At 41.6% G+C, this 22122-nt stretch overlaps 1 protein-coding gene across 1 annotated transcript; it reads left to right on the top strand.

Moving 5' to 3' along the window:
• The first annotated feature begins 1533 nt into the window (after window positions 1-1533).
• On the top strand, window positions 1534-17845 carry FBXO22 (F-box protein 22). The gene is made up of 7 exons (XM_024205426.3): window positions 1534-1721; window positions 3224-3356; window positions 5779-5866; window positions 9306-9401; window positions 10637-10786; window positions 11870-12035; window positions 14350-17845. Exons 1-7 carry the CDS (start codon window positions 1618-1620, stop codon window positions 14774-14776), a joined length of 1164 nt encoding a protein of 387 aa, XP_024061194.1. The 5' UTR covers window positions 1534-1617; the 3' UTR covers window positions 14777-17845.
• Window positions 17846-22122: the final 4277 nt, after the last annotated feature.

Here is a 22122-nt window from a genome sequence, read left to right as displayed (position 1 = left end):
TTTACCTTGCAAAAATGGAAAATCTTTCTAAACCTAAAGAATTAAAAATGCATTACAGTGCACCTCAACTCTACTTTAACTTACAGTGGCAATGTCATATGGGAGTCTAGGACAAAAATGGTTCTATCTTCAGCAGTTTGAGCTGCATGTGGGTAGAGGAAATGTCACCTTCAATATAGGTGACACTAAAGTAACTTTCAAGTCTTATTCTCCATATAGAAATCTCCTGCATTAAAGGGACATTAACATAGAAACTGCTGACCATTTCTGAAAGTTGTTTAGTGTTGTAGTTGTTAGTCCTAGGATATGAGAGAGAAAAGGTGTGTGAGATCTTGAAACATCTTTTGTTGGTGGAAGAGATAGACAAGCTTTTGAGCTAAACAGAGCTTCTTCAGGTTTCTTAAAGGACACTTAAAAAGCAGTGTTTGGTACTACAGCTGCCCAAATCTCCTTTACCTGCTTTTTTTGTATGTGGTTTTAAATTTTTTCCATTTCTCTCCCCCCCCCCCCCCCCCTTTCCTGCCAGAGAACTGTGCAGTTGGCTTAACAGTTACTTCTCTATAAAGTAAAATGTTGTGTGGGGTGGGGAGAATTTTACCTTAAGATGTGCTGCTGGAGGTTTGTGTCCGTTTTTCTTATTCACTTAGGTTGAGAAGGGCAGTTGATCAACTCTAATCCGGCTACAGCCTGTGCCTTAAAATCACTCACTTATATATGTAACTGAGCCTGGAACAAACACCTTGAGGCAGGAAGGTGTGGTAGGTTTTTTTGAGGAGCAGAGGAGAATGTGTAGCTTTTACTTTCTCACATCAATCCACTTGTTCCAGGCCCAGTTAATGCAGCTTTTAGGCTGGACTCTTGTTATGCCAGTGGTCTGACCCATAGCTGATAGATTCCCCTTTCCTAGTGCAGTACATTCTTCACCTGCAGTGCAATGCTTGGACAGGATGAAAGGGAGGGCATCTAGGCATGAGGCACTGCACGCTCCTAAAGCCTGTTTGCCTCTTGTGGGCTGGGGCTTAGGCTGCCACACCCCCTCCCCAGTACTCTCTAATTCTAAAACTGCCTCCACCCAGCCCCACTCCCCAGGCGCAGGCAGAGGCATAACTGTCTCTCCCTACCCCGTCCCTGGGAGCGTTAACAACAAACCACACCACAACCTTAAGGTATTTGTCCTCAGCCCCTGTGGGGCTGGGCCCTGCTGCTGTCCCCAGAGTACAACTGGACAGGAGTCACGGCGATGCTAAGAGACTTGCCCAAGGTCAGACATGAAGGCCATAGCTGAGCAGGGAACCGAACCCACGGCTCTCCGGGCTGGATCAGTCACATATGCCCCAGCCCCCATCGCCAAGACCTGGAAGTCACGGCTACAGCGTGTGTCGTAATGTCACGTGGTCACTTCGCAACATTAGCCGCCCGCGTCGGCACACGCACCATTCCCACACCAGGGAAGCGCTTTGTGGCTGGTCACGTGCTCTGGAGGCGGAGACCGGAAGTGGGGGGGGTCTGTGCGGATGACGCAATCGGAATGCGCCGCGGCCAGGAGCTTCCGGCTCCTAGCCCGCTTCTTGGTGCGCGAGGCAGGCGCTGGGAGCAGAGGCGTGGGTGGCCGTTGCCATGGAGTCGGACGGCAAAGGGGCCTACGTGCTGAGTAACCTGGCTGAGGTGGTGGAGCGGATCCTGAGCTTCCTGCCCACCAAGGCATTGCTGCGGGCGGCCTGGTGAGGACCGGCCTCGGGCGTCCCCTCGATCCGCACCGGGGGAGTTGGCGTTTGCCCTCGCGGGCTGAACCCTCGCGTCCCAGCTCCTTCCCTCAGACAGCCCCGGTGTCGCCCTGGGAGCTGGCTGTGCCCCGATCTCCTGCCTGGGCCCTCGCCCGCCCCCGGAACCGGGCCCCCGATTGTTCCCCGCCCCGTGCGTAGGGCGGAGCCCGAGGACAGTTTGGGATCCAAGAGCACGCTCCGAGGAGCGCGTGCCCGGGCCTGTGACGCGAGCGAGTCACTCCCCGCGCCGGCGGGGGAACGGCTGGGCCCGTGGCCGGGGTGACGTGAAGCCAACGCACAGGCTCCAAGTCCCGAGAACAATGTGTAAGAGGAAGCAAGGGCTGGACTCGGCCCTGCTCCGGGCTGATCAGGCCTCGCTGCTTCTGCAGGGAGGTGGGCGGGGATGCATTGCGGGAACAGCCCGCGTTTCCCAGCTTCTCTTGAAGTCAGCCCCGCTCTCAGAATGGCTTAAAAACCGCGCTCTTTACTTCAGCCAAGCTGCGACGGAGTCCGCGGTGCTGCCACTCCGGGGTTGTTGCTTATCTAGTTCTCTGTTGCTGTCTCACGCAGCCGCCCAGCTTTGGGTGAAGCTCGTGATAGTGCTTGCCACGTTTGTAAATGTTAACAAAGTATTTTGAGCTCTTCGGCTCGAAGGAGCCCTAGCAGCGCTGTGCTGTTATGGTTAGTAGAGCTGTAACTGTCAGACACACGCACTCTGTAAGGAGGAGTTTTGTAGTTGCTTGACGAGTTTGTTTTTAAAACAAATTGATTATGTTAAATGAATTGCGAGGCCTTGTTTTGTTTTGAATGTCTCAAATTAACATTGTTTATTTTTGGAGAGAAACTTAAAATGGCACATCACTATGTTCTTTATATACATTGAGTTCTGTTGCCACTGAACTCCATCATTAGGAGTCAGAAGAATAAACTTAGTGAACAAATCTGATAACACAAGAAAAAAGACTTTTTTTCAAGTGTACAAGGAGTATGTCGTCCCTAGACACTTTCAGCAGAAAACAAGGTTACCTTCTCTGTACTTTGACAGCATTTTGTTTTGCTGATTTATATATTTGTGCTGTAGAGAGGAGCTGGGAATGAATTGTTCAATATGCTCTTTTGACCAGCTACCCCAGACACATTATTTGGTAATTTATTGTGACTGGTACTGAACAAGGCAATTCATTATCAAAATTGCTGGCATTTTTTGAAATTCAGAAACAAATCTTAAAACAATACCCATGCAAATAATGCATTCAGTTTGGTTTTCTACTAACATCTATTAAAGAACAATCAACAATTTACACTTTGTGATTTAAATTTGATCTTTTTTTTTTTTTTAAGTGCAAGAGTTTCTCATAAGAATGTGGGATAGATACTTCTAAGTCAAAAATTAAAAAAAAAAAAGGTTGACAGCTGCTAAAATTCCTTTTTGTATATTGTAGTAAATTTTTGTATTTTAGTGTTTGCCGGTTATGGAGAGAATGTGCCCGTAGATTACTGAGAACACAGCAGAGCATTGCGTGGGTCTCTGCACTTGAGCCTGGTCCATCTGATAGTCATTCACTGGTCCGTGCATTAGCCGAAGAACTTGAGGTAGGTAAAATACCACTGTTAACTGCATACATTGGCCATTCCAATTGAATTTCTAACTACTGTGGTATAATCCACGTGCACGCTTGTGAGTCTGTGGTGATACATTTTTCTAAAGTCAGTTCTTCCATACTGATGTTGTAGTGCACATTTTAAGTTTCAATTCATATCTATACACAGCTGTATAAGGACATAAGAACGTAAGAGCGGCCACACTGCATCAGACCAAAGGTCCATCTAGCCCAGTATCCTGTTTTCCGACAGTGGCCAATGCCAAGTGCCCCAGAGGGAATGAACAGAACAGGTAATCATTAAGTGATCCATCCTCTGTCACCCACTTGATTACCTATTCTGTTAATTCCCTCTGGGGCACTTGGCATTGGCCACTGTTGGAAGACAGGATACTGGGCTAGATGGACCTTTGGTCTGACCCAGTATGACTGCTCTCATGTTCTTATGTCCTTATACAGCTGTTTTATGGTTACGGAATGTTCAGCCATTTGGCCTTAAGCATCACATTATGCAGTTTCATGATTTGTCTGACTCTTTCACTAAAAAGACATTATAAAGCTTGGTTTGGTCATACAAATGAGACATATTTTGATTAATTTTTTCTGGTCTTGACCCCTTTACCCACTGAAGTCAGAGAACCCCATTTTGTTTTGTGATCCCCATTGTATTTCAGGAGCTCTGCTTTGTATTGTAACCTTCATTTTGAAGTGTTACCTTAATGTTGTCTTGCAAGTTCTTGTGCGGATTAGAGCATCCGTGGGAGTGGGGAAAGCTGTGACAGCAATCAGGGGCAATCAACATTGAATGACTCTTCCCTGCTGAAACGATGGCGGGGTTCTATTGGTAGGACCATTGACTTTGAATTTGGGGGGAGGAAGGACTGCACCAGCTGAAGCACGTGAAACAAAGGAAGCAGAGACTTTTAAAAGAGGGGTGCTTCTCTAAGCAAGGGGGCCAGTCCACTGGCACAGGTAAAAAGACCAAACTAAAGAGGGCAGGAAGGGCTGCCAAGCCTAAGGACACTGTCCAAAGCCAAGACACTCAGAAGGGGAGAGATCAGACTTGGAGCGGGGGGGACTGTGGTCAGGATTTTGTTTGTTTTTGTGTTCTCTTTAACTCGCTAATGCTTTTAAAGAGAAAAATGTCTGTAGTTAAGAAGTTCCTTTGCTAAGCCTGTGTTCTTTGCTTCTCTGCCACTTTGTCCCAGAAGAGTTTAGCTAGCAGCCAGAGCTCCCAAGCCAGGTAACATGTCTAAGCAATTGGGAGTTCAGGAAGGCTGTGGCATTGATTCCCAAGTCCAGGCAGCTGGATTGCAGGGCCCCACTACCCAGGAAGAGTGCCAGACATGGGGTCTGCGCTTGGGAGTGTGCCTGAGAGACGCACAGCTACAAACACTGACTGGTCACTGCTGAGACCCAAGGGGGTTAGACACACATTGGATCCAGTGGGTTAGGTCCACTCATTCCAGACTGGTGTCTGTTCAGAGAGTGGGACTGGGCCAGGCTGTAATAGGCAGGATTCCAGTTTTTAAACTGGATTGTAAATTTTCATTTGAGTTTAAGGTGATCGTGATAAAATGGTAAGGAAAGTTCATTTTAAAATATATTCTTATGTGGATACTGATCCTTAATTTGAGCAACTGTGTCTAACCAGGCAGACAGCAGTACCGACTTGGAAACAGTGGCAGGTAGTAAGTTATCTGTGACAAGTCTGGGGTCCCATTTTTTTCAGCATTCTGGAGAATATAAGCCCTCATTTTTCATCTAAAAAATTTTAAAAGTTCTAACTCCTTACTTAAATATACACTGGAGAATGATCAATGCATGGTTTATAGCACTTTAAAATGAGCGAAGCTGAAGCAGATGACGTTCTCTGCTACTGATACAAACTTTAGAGAAGTTGGACCACCGAATATCAAAGAGTAAAGTATTTCTAGTTCCAAACATCAATGAATATTTAAATAGAATATTTCTCTAGAAACACAAGTGTGCAAATCACTACAGTTGGACAGATTTATTGTTTTTATATATATATAAATAAAAAAATCAGCTCTTGAAGTGGTAACTGGATGTCTCTAGTGATTTACAACTGAACATGGAGTGCTCTGCCTTTAGGGCCACAAATGTGGGCTATATCAGTAGTGACAAAGTTGTTACCATCTGACAGCTGTTTGGCCAGTTATGAGAATTAATGTCAGTAAAGTGCACTGAGGTTCTTTGATAAAAGGCACTAGAGATGTACCCATGCTTGTCATAGCCAGATCTTTCCTATCACTGACTTCCAGGAATCTCCCTCTCTTGCCTCTAGTTCATTTTGGTTTTCTTTGTGGGACAAAGGTATGGCAGCCTGCAGTTAGGTAGCAGAGTCTGCTTTTCTTATACTGTGTTTCCATTTATCTTTTTGTACTTTACAGAATGTGCATGTGCTGCCACAAATAGTACTTTACATAGCAGATGCAGAGACTTTCATTGGATATGAAGAGTGTCACAGACAAAAGAGGGGTATGTATAAATCCTATCTATACTTTAAGAGAACCTTGTCATGTACAACTGTAATGGAGTGGGATGCTTAAAGAAAAACAATCAGGTAATGTGATATTGTCAAGAGGGCATTGTCACCTTGTGTTTGCGTCAAGAGAGGTGATCCATGTAAATGTAGGTGATTCTATATATAGGGCCCTACCAAATTCACAGCCATGAAAAAACATGTTGTGGACCATGAAATACGGAATTGTAGGAGGGTCACAGAATTGCCACCCTTACTTCTGTGCTGCCTTCAGAGCTGGGCATCTGGAGAGTGGAGAGCAGCAGCTGCTAGCCCGGTGCCCAGCTCTGAAGGCAGCGCCACCATCAGCACAGAAGTGAGGGCAGCATGGTATAGTGAGGGGTGGGGTTTGTCATTTTTTGCAGGGGGTCAGGGCAGGCGAATGCCCCCAGAGCGCTTTGGTTCTCTGTCCTCTTCCCTTCCCCTCCCAGACACACAGACAGACAGACCAAGGCCCCTTAAACCCACAAGTGCTGGGCTTGGAGAGGGGCCGGGCTGGGGGTGCACCGGCCAGGCGTTCCTGCATTGCGCCGGGCTCCAGCTGCTAGTCCAGCTGGACTGAAGAGGGATGGGACTTCCTCTTCCCCTGCACGGTCCGCTCTTGGGGCTGGGTCAGACCCACCTCTGGGAACCTCCCCTGGCTGCAGGAAGCTCTGCAGCTGCTGGTTGGGAGCCCAGTTCTGAAGTTACCCCCGCCGTCAGAAGCGGTGCAGAAGTGGCAATATTGCATCCCCAATGCAGTAGCCTTGCAACTGCCCTCCACAATACCCTTTTGGGTCGGGACCACCATGGCTAAAACACCATGAAATTTCAGATTTAAATATCTGAAACTGTGAAATTTAAGATTTTTAAAATCCTATGATCGTGAAATTTACCAAAATGGACCTTGAATTTGTAGGGCCCTATCTATATAGATTCATATAATAATTAGGGCTGTTGATTAATCGCAGTTAACTCACGTGATTAACTCAAAAAAGTTAATCGCGATTAATTGCACTGTTAAACAATAGAATACCTAAATCTTTTTCTACATTTTCACATACACCTCTATCTCGATATAATGCTGTCCTTGGGAGCCAAAAAATCCTACCTTGTTATAGGTGAAACCGCATTATATCGAACTTGCTTTGATCCACCGGAGTGCGCAGCCCCGCCCCCCTGGAGCACTGCTTTACCGCGTTCTATCCGAATTTGTGTTATATCGGGTCACGTAATATCGGGGTAGAGGTGTATATTGATTTCAATTATAACACAGAATACGAAGCGTACAGTGCTCACTTTATATTATTTTTGATTACAAATGTTTGCACTGTAAAAATGATAAAACAAAATAAATAGTATTTTTCAATTCACCTCATATAAGTACTGTAGTACAATCTCTTTATCATGAAAGTGCAACTTACAAATGTAGACAAAAATTTTTTGTTTGTTTTGTTTTTTGAATGCAGTTATGTAACAATGTAAAACTTTAGCGCCTGCAAGTCCACTCAGTCCTACTTCTTGTTCAGCCAATCACTAAGAGAAACAAGTTTGTATAATGCTGTCCACTCAATTACAATATCACCTGAAAGTGAGAACAGGTGTGTGAAATTTCTAAAGGTAGCTACAGCACTCAACCCAAGATTTAAGAATCTAAAGTGCCTTCCAAAATCTGAGAGGGACGAGGTATGGAGCATGCTTTCAGAAGTCTTAAAAGAGCAACACTCTGATGTGGAAACTACAGAACCCAAACCACCACCACCAACAAAAAATCAACATTCTGCTGGTGGCATCTGGCTCAGATGATGAAAATGAACAGGCGTTCGTCCGCACTGCTTTGGATAGTTATCAGGCATGTCCTCTGGAATGGTGGTTGAAGCATCAAGGGACATATGAATCTTTAGCACATCTGGCTTGTAAATATCTTGAGATGCCAGCTACAATAATGCCATGCAAATGCCTGTTCTCACTTTCAGATGACGTAAACAAGAAGCAGGCAGCATTATCTTCTGCAAATGTAAACAAACTTATTCGTCTGAGTGATTGGCTGAACAAAGAAGTAGGACTGAGTGGACTTGTAGGCTCTAAAGTTTTACATTGTTTTGTTTTGAATGCGGGATTTTTTTGTACATAATTCTACATTTATAAGTTCAGCTTTCATGATAAAGAGATTGCACTACAGTATTTGTATTAGGTGAATTGAAAAATACTATTTCTTTTGTTCTTTACAGTGCAAATATTTGTAATAAAGAATAAATATAAAGGGAGCACTGTACACTTTGTATTCTGGTGTAATTGAAATCAATATACAGTAACTCCTCGCTTAATGTTGTAGTTATGTTCCTGAAAAATGCTATTTTAAGTGAAACGATGTTATAGGGAAATTGCATTTGCTTAAGAATTAATGTAAATGGGGGGTTAGGTTCCAGGGAAATTTTTTTTTGCCTAAGTGTGTGTGTGTGTGTGTAAGTTTTAAACAAACATTTTAATGCTGTTCACAGCAATGATGATTGTGAAGCTTGGTTGAGGTGGTGAAGTCAGAGGGTGGGATATTTCCCAGGGAATGCCTTACTGCTAAATGATGAACTAGCACTCAGCTGAGCCCTCAAGGGGTCACATATTGTTAATGTAGCCTCACACTCTGCAAGGCAGCACTAATGGAGGGAGAGGAGACAGCATGGCAGAGAGAGACAGAAACATACACCCTGTGTGTGAGAAAGAGACGCGTATTGCCCCTTTAAGTACACTGACCCCACTCTAAGTACATTGCCTTTTTAAGTTGATCAGCAAGTTGAGTCAGCAGCTGCTGCCAGCAAGCTCCCTGCATCCTGAGCCCTGTCGTGTCCCCGCCACTGCTCTGTGGAGATGGGGTAAAGGAGCGGGGGGGATGGGGACGACACCCTGACATTAGCACCCCTCTTTCTCTCTCTCTCTCTCTCACACACACACACACACACACACACACACAGCAACGTAACAACGTTAACCGGGACCACGTTAAGTGAAGAGTTACTGTATTGGAAAATGTAGAAAACACCCAAAAATATTTAAATAAATGGTATTCTATTATTGTTTAACAGCACTATTAATCACGGTTAATTTTTTAATCGCTTGACAGTCCTAATAATAATTATACATCAGGGTGTACTAGAACTCATTTTTTACCTCATCCTATTCAGGATATTTAGTTCTTCCTATTCTGTGTACATTAGCTGTATAGGATTTGTCATGTGCTGAATGAGGTGGCCAATGAGCTGCATTGGTTTGATGGTAAGGCACTGTTTTAATCCATATGCAAAGTCAATTCTATTGCTGCTTAGGGTAGAGGTCTTTGAGTACAGACAGAGGCTCTATGTAACCTGTGGCCAATCACTTTAACCTTTCTGTGCCTTAGTTTTTCCTCCTCTTTTGTTACAGCAAGGAAAAGAAATAGTAAAGAAACAGCAATTACACTAGAAAAGCTGTTGCCAAAACGATGCCAAGTTCTGGGACTGGTCGCTCCTGGAATTGTAGGTAAGAGGAAGCAATATAACAGCCTGATTTCAAGATATATACCAAATGGTTAACTTTTACAGACTACTATTTATTAGACTCCCAAATGCTCTCAAATTGAGGCACAGTCCTACAGATTTGTATGTAGACTATACTAGTATCTCACTGTCTACTAATTCCAAATTGCTTAATGTCTGCCACGGTTTAAAGAATTCGTGACAGTGCTGCTAAGTTATATGGTGTGACTTGAAAATTCTTAAACTCACATTTTTCAATCTGCATAGAAAAGACTGACTTTGGAAAAAATTGGATGTGCTAGATATTTGAACTAGGATCAAAGGCCTCAGTATCAGCTGGTGGCTATTATGGAATTTCTTCTGGAGAAACCTGCTCAGCAGTCACATATAAAGGTCAATGGTATAGCCGACTTGACCAACTCAGACATGATTTATGGGATTTCAGACACAAACTTCGGAAAGCACTATAAACTCTATGATCGTATTAGCTTCCACACCCAATTATTATGGTGTTTTCATTATTTTAAGATCCAAGTGATACTTCGTGTCCAAGCGAGTTATACAGTATTCACATTTCTTAATCTTTGATATGACTGCATCTACAAAATAAGAGGTGACTATGCAGAGAGGTCATAGACTGTACTCTCTGTATCTCCTTGGGAGAGGATGGCATGAAGCACACATTACATTTTTTGGTTGGGGTCATGTTTCTGACCAGTCCCCTAGGTGTATGTTAAGAAAATCTCCCATATTTGAGGAGTCTATCTCTAATAAACTCATTGATCCAGATTACTTGGCCAAACTTCCCTGGATCTGTTTGTTCAAAATTTAAAGAAACACAATGGATTTAAAAATGGCACTTAATTTTTTTTTTCACTTTCTGTGTTACAATGGACATGCAATGGCTATCACTGAAAGAATTTGGAGGGAATTTTCCTTTATTTTCAGTTTACTTGTGCATTTGACTCTTTGTATATACTTTCCCCGTTTGAGTGAGTCATCACTTTTTAAAAGTATGAACACATGGTTGTAAACCCACAGAAATTTGCAGGGGTCAGCTGTACCAAATGAGACTTTGTTTTTAAATTGACTAACTTTCAACTTGACCATAGGTAATATTTTCAAAAGCACCTGCATCCTGTTTTTTTTTTACCCAGTTTCCCTTTATGTATGTCATTACGTAGGCAAAAGTATTTTAATCAAAATAAACAAGATATTCACATTACGCTTCTTTATCAGTTACTCCAATGGGCTCAAGCAGCAATCGACCTAAAGAAATCGAAGACGGTGAAGCTGGCTTTGCTTTATTGTTCCCTAAAATTGATGGTGTGAAAATCCATACCTTCCACTTTTTTAAAGTCTTTGATGAAAGCAAATTGACTGAATCAGGCAAGTCATTTAATTTTATATCAAATACTTTGTGTGCTGTAGCCTCAGTTTTGTAGGGGCTCTGTGTGAAGTGAGTTGCTGTATTTGTGACTGCAAAACTCGAGTTGCCTCCTGGCTGGGTGGGTGGGCCAGGTTCCCTGGAAGCATGGACCACCATATAAATGCAAAAATGCAAGGCTGCCAGTGATTGATAACTTTGTCCCCCCAGCAGGGTACTAAAGTACAAAGTGTATTCTTGAGAGGTGATCTTGGATCTCTTCAGTTAAATTTGAGCAATCCTGTTGTTCCAGCTCAGTGCATGAGTGGGGATGTTGCAATCCTGGATACAGTCATTTTCTTTTGGTAGCTTCCTGCATTATTGAACAGTCATCACACAATAATCAGGACTGTGCAACTGGAAATGTTTCAGATTGTTTGGTTTTTTTAAACTGGGGCTCAGGGTGGTTTTTTTGTTTTGTTTCATACTTCAACATCCATCGTCCCCAAATTGTATGCCATGGTGAGGAGCAGCGGTGTGGGGAGGAGAGCAAGAATCCCCAGGGGAATATATACGTAATGTACAGTCAACACACTATGTGCTCAGCAAAATGTCTTGCTTGTGAAGAGTAATTTGGCCAGTTTGTGTATGAGCTTGCTCACTTCTGCGAATTGACAGGTACCTCATCTGTGACGGGAAAAACCCAAAAAGCTAAATATTGAGGGAGTCGATGAGAGCTAGAAGGGGTTTGTACAGTCCTTCTGCTAACAGAGCCAGCTTTTGAGCACTATAGAGGAGAATCTCAGCATTCATTAATGGGGGTGTGTGTATGTATGTGTGTGTGTGTGTGTGTGTGTGTGTGTGTGTGTATATATGTATATATATATAATCTTCGAAAATGCAAACTGTCCAGCCCACCACTTGAGGGCACAGGATGACTTGCTTCTCCCCAATGCTGCGACAGCAGTGAGCTAGGCAGCATTACTGAATGTGTTTGTGGGTAGGTGTAAAATAAATATAATGAGAATAATTCAAATGCTTGGATTTCAGAGACTGAGACCCTGCCTTAAAGGTAAAAAATTTTATTTTTTGTTTTGTATTCCCAGGTCTTAAAAATAATCCAGAGCTCCGTGTGGTTCTTCTATTTGTCTACAATTCCTGGAAGCCGGGAGCTAATCGGTTTCTTAATCAGATAATCAATCCTTTAAATGAAAAAAGTATCATCTTGGCTGGGGGGTATGTGGAGAGCTTGACGTCACTGACCTCTGAGAAGTGGGTATCTCTTTCAAGTTAATTTGTGATGAAACATTGTGGAATCGTAGCAGGGTACAGCACTGGACATGAAACCTCTGTGAATAGGGCTGAGTCAGACATCCGTGAAAGGCACCATCCAAGCACAGTGATGTCATTTTTATGTGGGGAGAAGAAATACCCAAGGACTTCCTTTTTCTAACCAGTGTTGTTTTTCATAGTAGTAATGAAGTATTAAGGAAAGTCTTGAAATCACAGTGAAATATGTAATAGGAAAGATGATACAGGGCTGCTGCTGCTGCTGTGTACTCTAATAGGAAAAGCTGTAGACTTTGTCACATGTCTTTGCTTTGTGGCCTGTTACAAAAAGTAGTTTTAAATCTTGGATTCTAGAGAGCAACTTTCAGGTGAATTAGAGAGGACATTTCCTGCTTTGAAGATTCTTTACTGGTGAGAGTTTATTCCAGTTTGACAGTGCTTTGCTTGAAATCGATTCTGCCTTCTGTATGATTTACTCTTCAGCATTTGTGCTCTTTTCTTTCTCATTATGCATTATATAGTAACATTGTAATTGCTCATTTTTAGGGAGGCCAGTCTTGCCAGCCAGTTTATAAAAGCTTTACATTACAGATTTCATCATTTTTGTGTGTGTGTGTGTGTGTGTGTGTCTGCTATCATGTCTTCCAATTTGTGTGTTAAATTGTTCCTTAAGTGTATTACTTCCATTTTTGTCCATTGTAATGTGAAACAACTACAGCAGACCCTCGCTAGAATGTGCGTCTTTCTAGCGCGAATACGGTTATAGCGCGGGACCGCGCATGGATCCCAGATGTAATTACCTTCATTGGAATCCATAGGAACGTGGAACCGTGCATGGATCCAAAGCCCCGCATTCTAGCAGGGGGTCCAGTGTACGTAATTTCTTCCTGTCAGGTGTTGAGATGTCAGTGATAATCCCCTGGGTTTTTGAAAATTCTGTGGCCTGAGATTTCTAACTTTTGAAAAAATTGCTAGCCTCAGTCTCTACAAAAGATGCTGCTTCAATATGTAGCTACTAGGTCTGTCAAGCGATTAAAAAAATTAATCTTAATCACAGTTTTAATCGAACTGTTAAACAATATTAGAATACCATTTAAATATTTTGGGGGTTTTCTATATTTTCAAATATAGGGTCAGAGCTGGGGGCACAGGGCTTCAGTCGCTCTTGAGGTTTGGGGTGCTGGGCTCCATCCCCCTCCCCGCTGTCTGGGGAGCTGTGGGCTAGGGCTGCTCCAGCCCCCCTGCCACCAGTGCCTCCCACCCCGCCCACAGGTATGCGATTAACCTGTTAATTTTACTTTCAGTTAATCATAGGCTTTAACTGCAATTGACAGCCCTGGTAGTTATAGACTCATAGACTTTAAGGTCAGAAGGGACCATTATGATCATCTAGTCTGACCTCCCGCATGATGCAGGCCACAAAAGCTGACCCACCCACTTTCCCTTGACTCAGCTGTTGAAGTCCCCAGATCGTGATTTAAAGACTTCAAGTCGCAGAGAATCCTCCAGCAAGCGACCCCTGCCCCATGCTGCGGAGGAAGGCGAAAAACCTCCAGGGCCTCTGCCAATCTACCCTGGAGGAAAATTCCTTCCCGACCCCAAATATGACGATCAGTAGAACCCCGAGCATGCGGGCAAGATTCTCCAGCCAGACCCGCATTGACCATTGATACTAATTACCAGCGATGGCACGTTATTGACCTATTGACTAAAATCACGTTATCCCATCAAACCATCCCCTCCATAAACTTATCAAGCTTAATCTTAAAGCCAGAGAGGTCTTTCGCCCCCACTGTCTCCCTCGGAAGGCTGTTCCAGAACTTCACCCCTCTGACAGTTAGAAAGCGTTGTCTAATTTCAAGCCTAAACTTCCCAACGGCCAGTTTATATCCATATAGTAATCGATGCTCAGACAATGTTCTGATTTGAAGTACTCTTTAAACCCCATTGTGCATAAGTATTGCAAGTTGGAGAATGCTGTTCTATAGTATGTTTGCCAAGGGAAAACATATGCCATGGACATTATGCCAAATGTCCAAGAAGGATATCTTTCCATTGCTGAGGAATAGGAAAGGTTTGCCATTGGCTTGTGAATAGCGGGTGTCTGCCAGTCTGCCTTTGACTTGACTTATTGGAGCATCTTTGTTGCTTTTGTGGGTGACTGAAAAAATCTCTTTAGAATATTGTCGTCTATACTGGGTGTTCAGTTTGTATAATGTTCTAGTGCAGCCTTTGTATTTAAATCGAGATCGGTTCCTTTGGAATCTTTTCTAATTTGGTGTCTGTTGTCTTTCAGTAACACTGAGGCTGGCGATTCCTATGGTGTGGTTGGATTGGCTTTCAGTGGACCCCAGCTACAGAGTGCTACAGTTTTGTTAGACCAGGATGTAACTGATGAACAGACTGTAGAAGCAGCAATGCAGCGTCTCAAAGCAGCAAACATTCCTGAGCACAACACCATTGGGTTCATGTTTGCGTGTGTTGGCAGAGGATACCAGTATTATAAAACCAAAAGGAATCTTGAAGCAGATGCATTTAGGAAGTTTTTCCCTAATGTTCCCCTATTTGGCTTTTTTGGACATGGAGAAATAGGATGTGATCGAATAGTCACTGGGAATTTCATACTGAGAGAATGCAATGACATAAAGGATGATCTACTCCATGGTTATACTACAGTTATGACTCTTATTCATCTTGGTTCAACTAAAGCAAACCAAGTTTAAACATGTTTTTTAAATACACCAGCTGAGCTACTTGTTTGTTTCCATTCCAGAAAACTGAAAAATCTGGAATACATACATACTATAAAAGCACCTTCCAAAATCTAAAGTAATCACTTTTGTAATGTTATAAAATCATGTAGTCAGGATAGTGTTTAATGCAGTAGGCATGGGGAAGCTTTGCATTTTGTGTAATACCGTGCAAAAGTCAGAACTGCAGGTAAATGTACATGTGTTCAAATTTTACAATAGAAGGAAGCTTCTTTCTTTCTCCTAAGGCTAGAAGAGTGCACAAATGGCAGTGTAGTCCAGCAAAAACGCTCAACAGTATAGAGAAGTGAACCATCAGTATTTTGATGTGATCTCTTATACATGAAGTCTTAAAAGCTACTGATGTGTATGTGTCCGGTTCCACCTTTACCTGAGTCTTCTCTCAACAGAGATATGTACATTCCATCCAGATTCAGAATTGGGCCCTACCTACAAGCAATAATACCTCTTTATTAGGTCAAATGAGTGAGAATATTTGGGCAATAATCATGAAGTGTTCATTAAATAAAATACAAAATATATATAAAAGGTACAGTGTCTTCTATTTTTAGAGAAAAAAGCCAATTTAAAGGGAAACTATCAGGTTACAAACTGACTCCCTTCAAGAACACCTTGGATTAAAACAATTTTAAGTATCTGACATACTCTTTACTGTGTCTGCTGTTTTACTTTTGCATTTCTCAGCTTAGATTTTCCGGCACAAGCACAATGATGCATTGTGGAGGTTGCAGATGCTGCAAAGGGCTGTTTATTCATTTAAAAACATCCTGTAGGAGCTTAAAAATAAAAATGGAAACACTTTCATTGTCCTCAAGTTCCTTAAAAGTTTTTGGACATTTTTACTGACCCTAAAACGTGGGCCAAGCCTAGACCAAGTCATGTCTCTTATAAATTAGTTTTTGCAAAAAGGTCTTTGTTGTTGCTTGTTGTATTTTTCTCACTTTTACTATAATGAACAGAGAATTTTTCCCAGGCTTCTTTGGGTTTAAGATTTTAAATGCAGTTTTTCTCTTATTACCCACTCGGAGCAATACAGCTGGATTCACAAAATATTAACTTTACTAGATACTGAATTTATAAAGTCAGAAAGAATAAATTCAGAATTTTATACAAAACACAGTATAGCTTTAGTATAACTCAAATATTTTGGTACTATTTCATGCTGTCTCTAAATTCCAAATCAGGTAACTGTCCTATCCTTTATGTTGTATGTTGGCATCAGGGTAGATTGGGAAATATCACAAAAAGCTCTAAAATGGGAGGAAAATTCTGATCCGTTATAGTTATTTGATCTTCAGTAGGAAAGGGATGCTTTTTTTGTTCTGGGACATACTGCTTACTTTTCTGGAAACTGTTCAAAATAACTATCAGTAGTATACACCTTGAACATTTTTGGCAATATGACATGTCAAGGGAAAAATTGTCACTGAAATTTATACTCACAGTTAGTTATATCAGGACTAGCTTGTTTTGTCCTGAGGGAGAAGTCAGCGGATCATTTAATTCTCTACCATGTTACTTTGGCATTTAGAAAACATCAGCTTTCTGCATTTCTTCCATCCTGCGTTTGGTAAAGCCTCAGCACTGTACTGCTTTGCTGTGACCATACTTAACTTTGGATGTATATATTGTATTTCTTCATCCTCAGCTATTTATACCTTTTTTCCCCCTTCTTCTTTGTGCTCCCATTTGTCACAGGATTCTTCAAAAACTTTATGGTATAAAATTATATACCTCTCCCTAGTCAATAAGGCTGAAATTCTTGCTGAATCAGCAGCAGTATAATTCAGCAGTAGCTGAAGGGAAAGCCTGTATAAGAACTTTTTAAAGGGCACGTATTTCAGATCACAAGAGCTTCTGAGCCACTTGCAGCTTTTGTTCTCTTCATTAATCAGACACTTAATGCAGCAGATTGGATTTTTTTTTCCTGAAGAGGATATCTGGAGTTTCAGTGCAGGCATTTGGTATTCATTTGCTCTACGATTGAAATTATTATAGCGGAGTTTATAATGTGTGACTATGATTCAAATTCAGTTGATTCAATGGGAGTCTTTCCATTGACATCAATGGGCTTTAGGCAGAGCTCTTGTATTGGCTGTTTCTTTGGGTTTTTTAAAACTAGAAGAATTCATACTGTGACATTAATTGACATAAACTGTGACCGTATAGATCATTGTTGCAACCAAGGTCCTATAGTTGAACCAAAACTTGTACAAAGGAGGTTGTAATTTGCTGGTTATGATTATGTTGTCTGTATGTGTTTATCATTTTTGTCCTCTCCATGGATCACCACCTTGTAGTGGTGGAGAGGCTTGCGTGTCTCCATGACCCTGAGAGCGATGTTGCGTGGAGCATTGATCTAACTAAAACCTTTGATTCAGTGAATCGCTGTGCCCTCTGGACTGTACTTTCTAAGATTGGATGTCCTGATAAATACATCAGTGTCCTAAAATTGCTTCATGATAACATGAAAGCGACTGTTCTGAGCAGCACTGGCTCCCAGAGTGAACCTTTTAAAGTACAAACAGGGATGTATCATCGCTCCAACCATGTTTGCGGTTTTTATTGCCATCATTCTTTACCTAATTGCTGGGAAGTTTACAGCTGGCGTTGAAATCATTTACAAATGGACGGAAAGCTGTTCAGGCTTAGCAGGCTGAAAACCAAGAGTAAGATCTCCACAACATCTATTGTGGAACTTCAGTATGCTGATGACAACGCAATCTTTGCCCACTCTGAGAAAGATCTTCAGACTATCTTGAATGTGTTTGCCGATGCTTACGCTTGTCTTGATTTCTAGAAAACTAAAGTGCTCTATCAGCCCTCTCCAAATGAGGTATTACATGCCCCATCTATCAAAATCAATGGAGTGGGACTGAAGGATGTCGATCATTTCCTCTACCTTGGAAGTCATCTTTCATCCAAGGCAGATATTGATGCAGAAATTCAGCATCACCTGAGCTGTGCCAGTGTAGCTTTTTCTCATTTATGGCACAGGGTTTTTGAAGATCGTGGCATTCGAACAGACTGCGAACTTGCTCGCTGACAAGCTGAAGATGACAAGAGGCGTAGGAGGAAGGAGAGACTGGCTTCCAGTCATGGTCAGCAGCCTCCTGCTGAGCCTGAAAACATCTGCCCTCATTGTAATAGAACTTGTGGTTCAGGGACTGGCCTTATTAGCCACTTGAAGACCCATAACTCCCATGGAAGATGATCATATCGGTAACGAGTGATCGCCCATCATCATCATCATTTTTGTATTTGAAGTTATGAATATTGGCTATGTACTTGTATCTCAATGTGTTTGATTCTAAGTAGCCTCAGTGAAGCATTTGGTCAGCTTCTTGAGAAAGGACTATTCTCAGTAAGTGCCCAATCAAGAAACACTTAACTGACAATGGACTTTGGGAGATGCCAATCCACATCCTAGCTTTCCTGGGAATGTTCAACTAACATGTAAACAATGGCGTCGGCCTGCAAAAAGCTGAACCATTCATGGACGTGTGACTTGCCCAAGTGGCTACAAATTCCATCTTGTTGCTGTGATTTTGCACAGAAAAACAAAGGGGTTTCCGCCCACAAGAGAGAGAATAGAAAAGACCCTTGAAGCCCCTCCATTTTGTCTTCAGCTGGCTTAAGAGATGGCCTCTCCATCCCAAAGAGATGCCTGAAAGAAACTGGCACAAAGGACTGTAACTATGGGGGTGTGAGTGATTGCTGGACCCAGACTAGGAAGGAGTCCAGTCTGTGAAAGAAGCTTATTGGAATATCTCTGGGGTGAGATTTCATGTGTAATCAGTTTCTTAATGTATTAGACTTAGACTTGCCTGTTTTTGTTTTGTTTTGATTGGTAACTTACTTTCTGTTCTCCAGCCACCACACTCAAAACTCACTTAAAATCACTACCAGTGTCTCAAAGCAATCAGCTGTACACAGATCCTGTTCAACTAGGCCATTGTGACGGGTTCGATCACAGAAACCACCTTGGGACAGTCACCTGATGTGCTGAGACTACCTCTGAGCCTGTTTTTTCTGGCAGTTTGGGCCTTCAGAACCCTGCCTTGTTGAGCCAGATACACTAATCTGCTGCAACACAGACCCAGGGTCTGAACCACATGCCCCAAAGCTGCAGACTTAACTGAAACGGCTTAGCAAGTGCTCCTGTCTCTAGCACCCAGACACCCAGCTCCCAACGGGATCCAAACCCCAAATAAATCCATTTTACTCTGTATAAAGCGTATACAGGGTAAACTCATAAATTGTCCGCCCTCTATAACACTGATAGAGAGGTATGCACAGCTGTTTGCTCCCCCGGGTATTAATTACTTATTCTGGGTTCATTAATAAGCAAAAGTGGTTTTATTAAATATAAAAAGTAGGATTTAAGTGGTTCCAAGTAATAACAGACAGAAATATTCATAACTTCAAATAAAAAATGATACACAAATACTGCATAATCATAACCAGAAAATTACAATAGACAAGTTACTATAGACAACTTCCTTGACCTCCTTTATACAAGATTTGGTGCAACTATAGGACCTTGGTTGCAACAATGATCTATACGGTCACAGTTCATGTCAATAACGTCACACATACCAAGTTGTACTCTGCACTGTTGGCTTTTTAAAGCAGGAGATTAGCAAATATAGGTCTCTTTAATTTATCCTACTGGATGTTAAAGCTGTTACTTGTGGTATTCGGTTTGTTCTGCCCTTTCAGGATGCGATGTTAAAAGAGGCCTTTCAGGGGGAGTTGGGTGCCTTCCTCTTGTGTTACATTCAGTCATTTCTGGCTACTTGGTGCTATGATTTAACTTAGTGAAAATTTAGATAAGGAAAATGTTTCATTCATTTTATTGTGCAGTTTTCCTAAAACAGCCAAGACTCTTTTAATGAAGAAAAAAAAATCTGTTCAAAACATAATAAATGCCAATGTTTGAGGTTTGTGTAAACTTAGTATGGAATGTACCAAAAAGCGTTACTGTGCTCTTCCCCAGTTATTAATTTGGATTTTTGTGTTAATTGTACATGTGCCACCAAACAAAATAAACGAGAAGATTTAAGGTTGGACAATAAATGATTATTTGCAAAAATGATTAAAGAGTGAAATGAACAAGAACTTAAAAAGGCTTCCTTGGCAGCCTTCAGACTTTTCAGAGACTTCCCTTTGAAACATTTATACGTGATTTCAGAATTCCTGAGTTCAGGGCTGACTGCAATACATCTCTTGCAGGCATGTCTTCTTGTCCTTGACACACAGCAGGGCGGAGATCAATTTGGTGAAAAAAGGAAGAAGCGAACACTTCATAGGCACAAGATCTGCAGGCCAAAAGTGGTGTTTGACTTCTGATTTATAGGAAGCAAATATGATCCTGCTTCTACACATGTTGAATATGATCAGAATGTTCTTAAATGTATGTTTTTTACACTACTGTAAAATGAATAGCCTCCATATTCCAGATGAGATACCATTTGATTGCATAAAACCATAAAAGGTAATGGAAAAATGAAATGATTATGATGCATAGCCAAATAAATGTTTATATTTATATATATAAAATCACACAAGAAAAAACATTAAAATGATAGTTATCCTGTTTTTAGAGCTAATGGCCCATGTTTTCATACCTCAGAACTGATTGGCCCTGCTGTCCTCCTGTGTAGCTGCCATTTGACTGACACTTTCTAGTTTGACATAATACACTTCAACAGAGAAAATGTGGCTCCCAAATGTAAGATGCATGGGAAAAATACAAAACTCAGTTATTGCAAAATGCATTATATTATTACAAAAAATACTTTGAAGTTCTCCCTTGGGCATTCAAACCCCCATTCAAGGAAAGTACTTAAGCAAAGTCCATGCCTGTTCAGGACAGTTCTTAAGCCTGGCTTAAATTCTATTGATTTCAGTTGGACTTCAGCACCTGCTTAAGTGTTGTCCTGAATAGGAATGTTTTCCAGAATCAGGGACTCAAATATTAAGGTGCATTTTCCTGCCCTTCCAAGTGCAATGGCAACTTCCCGCTTGTTTTTACAATATATTTGAAACTTTTTTTTAAATAGTGTTGGGTCTTATATGTAGGTATAGTGCATGGAGTATTCATGTTATTTTAGTTTTCCCTCAAAAAGCCCAGCTGGCATAAGGCTTAATTGGGGAATAAGGAATCCTCTCATTATCCCTGGTGTGTTCTTATAGTAGACCTTTGGAAGAAAGCAAGAATAACCTTATGAAGATAAGAGACCACAAATCATATGATACTAAATCTTCACAATTGCATCATCTAAAAGGGATTTCAATTTAAACCTGCAGGAACAGTAAATCTGCTTTTTTGTCATTTTCTATGCCTGCAGATTCCTTTTGGTCCAGCTTAATATTGAAATAAGCTTTATTTTAACAGATGTAGACTCTGGGCCTGGTGAGTCATGCCCTCTTTGCGGGGAGCAATATACTAGGATCCTGTAAATGATTAAACCATAGTCTGATTTTCAGGTACAGCAAAGGTGCCTGGTAAGACTATGAACCTCAACTACGAATTTTGGGAAATCGGTTGATTAAAAATGTTCATTTTCTTATTTACTTTTCAGGTAAAAATGAAGCTCTGCTGTATATCAAATGGGATCTTGGAATTCACTGACGTCCTGCCAAGAAAAAAAAGGTAATACTCTGTTTATGTACCATTGTTTCATTTTTTTCATCATATTTTATCTCCCCTTTTGGAAGAGACAGAAGTTTCTATTTCTACCATAAGTCAATAAACTGGTTTTTAGTCTTCATTTATCTAAGAAGGGCTATTTCTGACACATCTCCAAACTCCTCCAAATATGAAGCATTAATGGCCAAGTCAGAGAGCATTTAGTCAATGGGACTACTCAGATGAGTAAATTTACACATGTGCAGAAGTTTGCACAGCATCTGACCCAATGTGAATAGCTGCAGAGGTAGTGAATGTGTAGGTATGTGCTTTATGTAAAACTTCTTTACTGCTGTAGCACCATCTATCAGAATCTCCAAGTGCTTTACAAGCTAAATAAATGTAATCAATGTCCCTGCCAGCTGATATTTTTTTCATGAATGTGTTTCTGGGGAAGAAAATTTCAGCTGGCACACTCACAGTATATCTATACTAGGAAAAAAAGGTGGGGAATTTTACTTTCTTAGTGAACGCATGGTAAATCCTAGTGTGGACAAGGCAGGTGTAGTCTTTGCAAGTGTTAGCAGGACCAGGTAAACCCTAGATCATGATTTCCATGAATCTGTTCTTTGTTTGAAATTATTCACTGAATGTTTTACAAGAG

Source organism: Terrapene carolina, unplaced genomic scaffold (assembly GCF_002925995.2).
Source record: "Terrapene carolina triunguis isolate 2854851 unplaced genomic scaffold, T_m_triunguis-2.0 Scaffold67, whole genome shotgun sequence".
Taxonomy (NCBI): domain Eukaryota; kingdom Metazoa; phylum Chordata; order Testudines; family Emydidae; genus Terrapene; species Terrapene triunguis.
The sequence above is the reverse complement of the archived record's forward strand: the minus strand, read 5'-3'. Positions and strand labels throughout refer to the sequence as shown.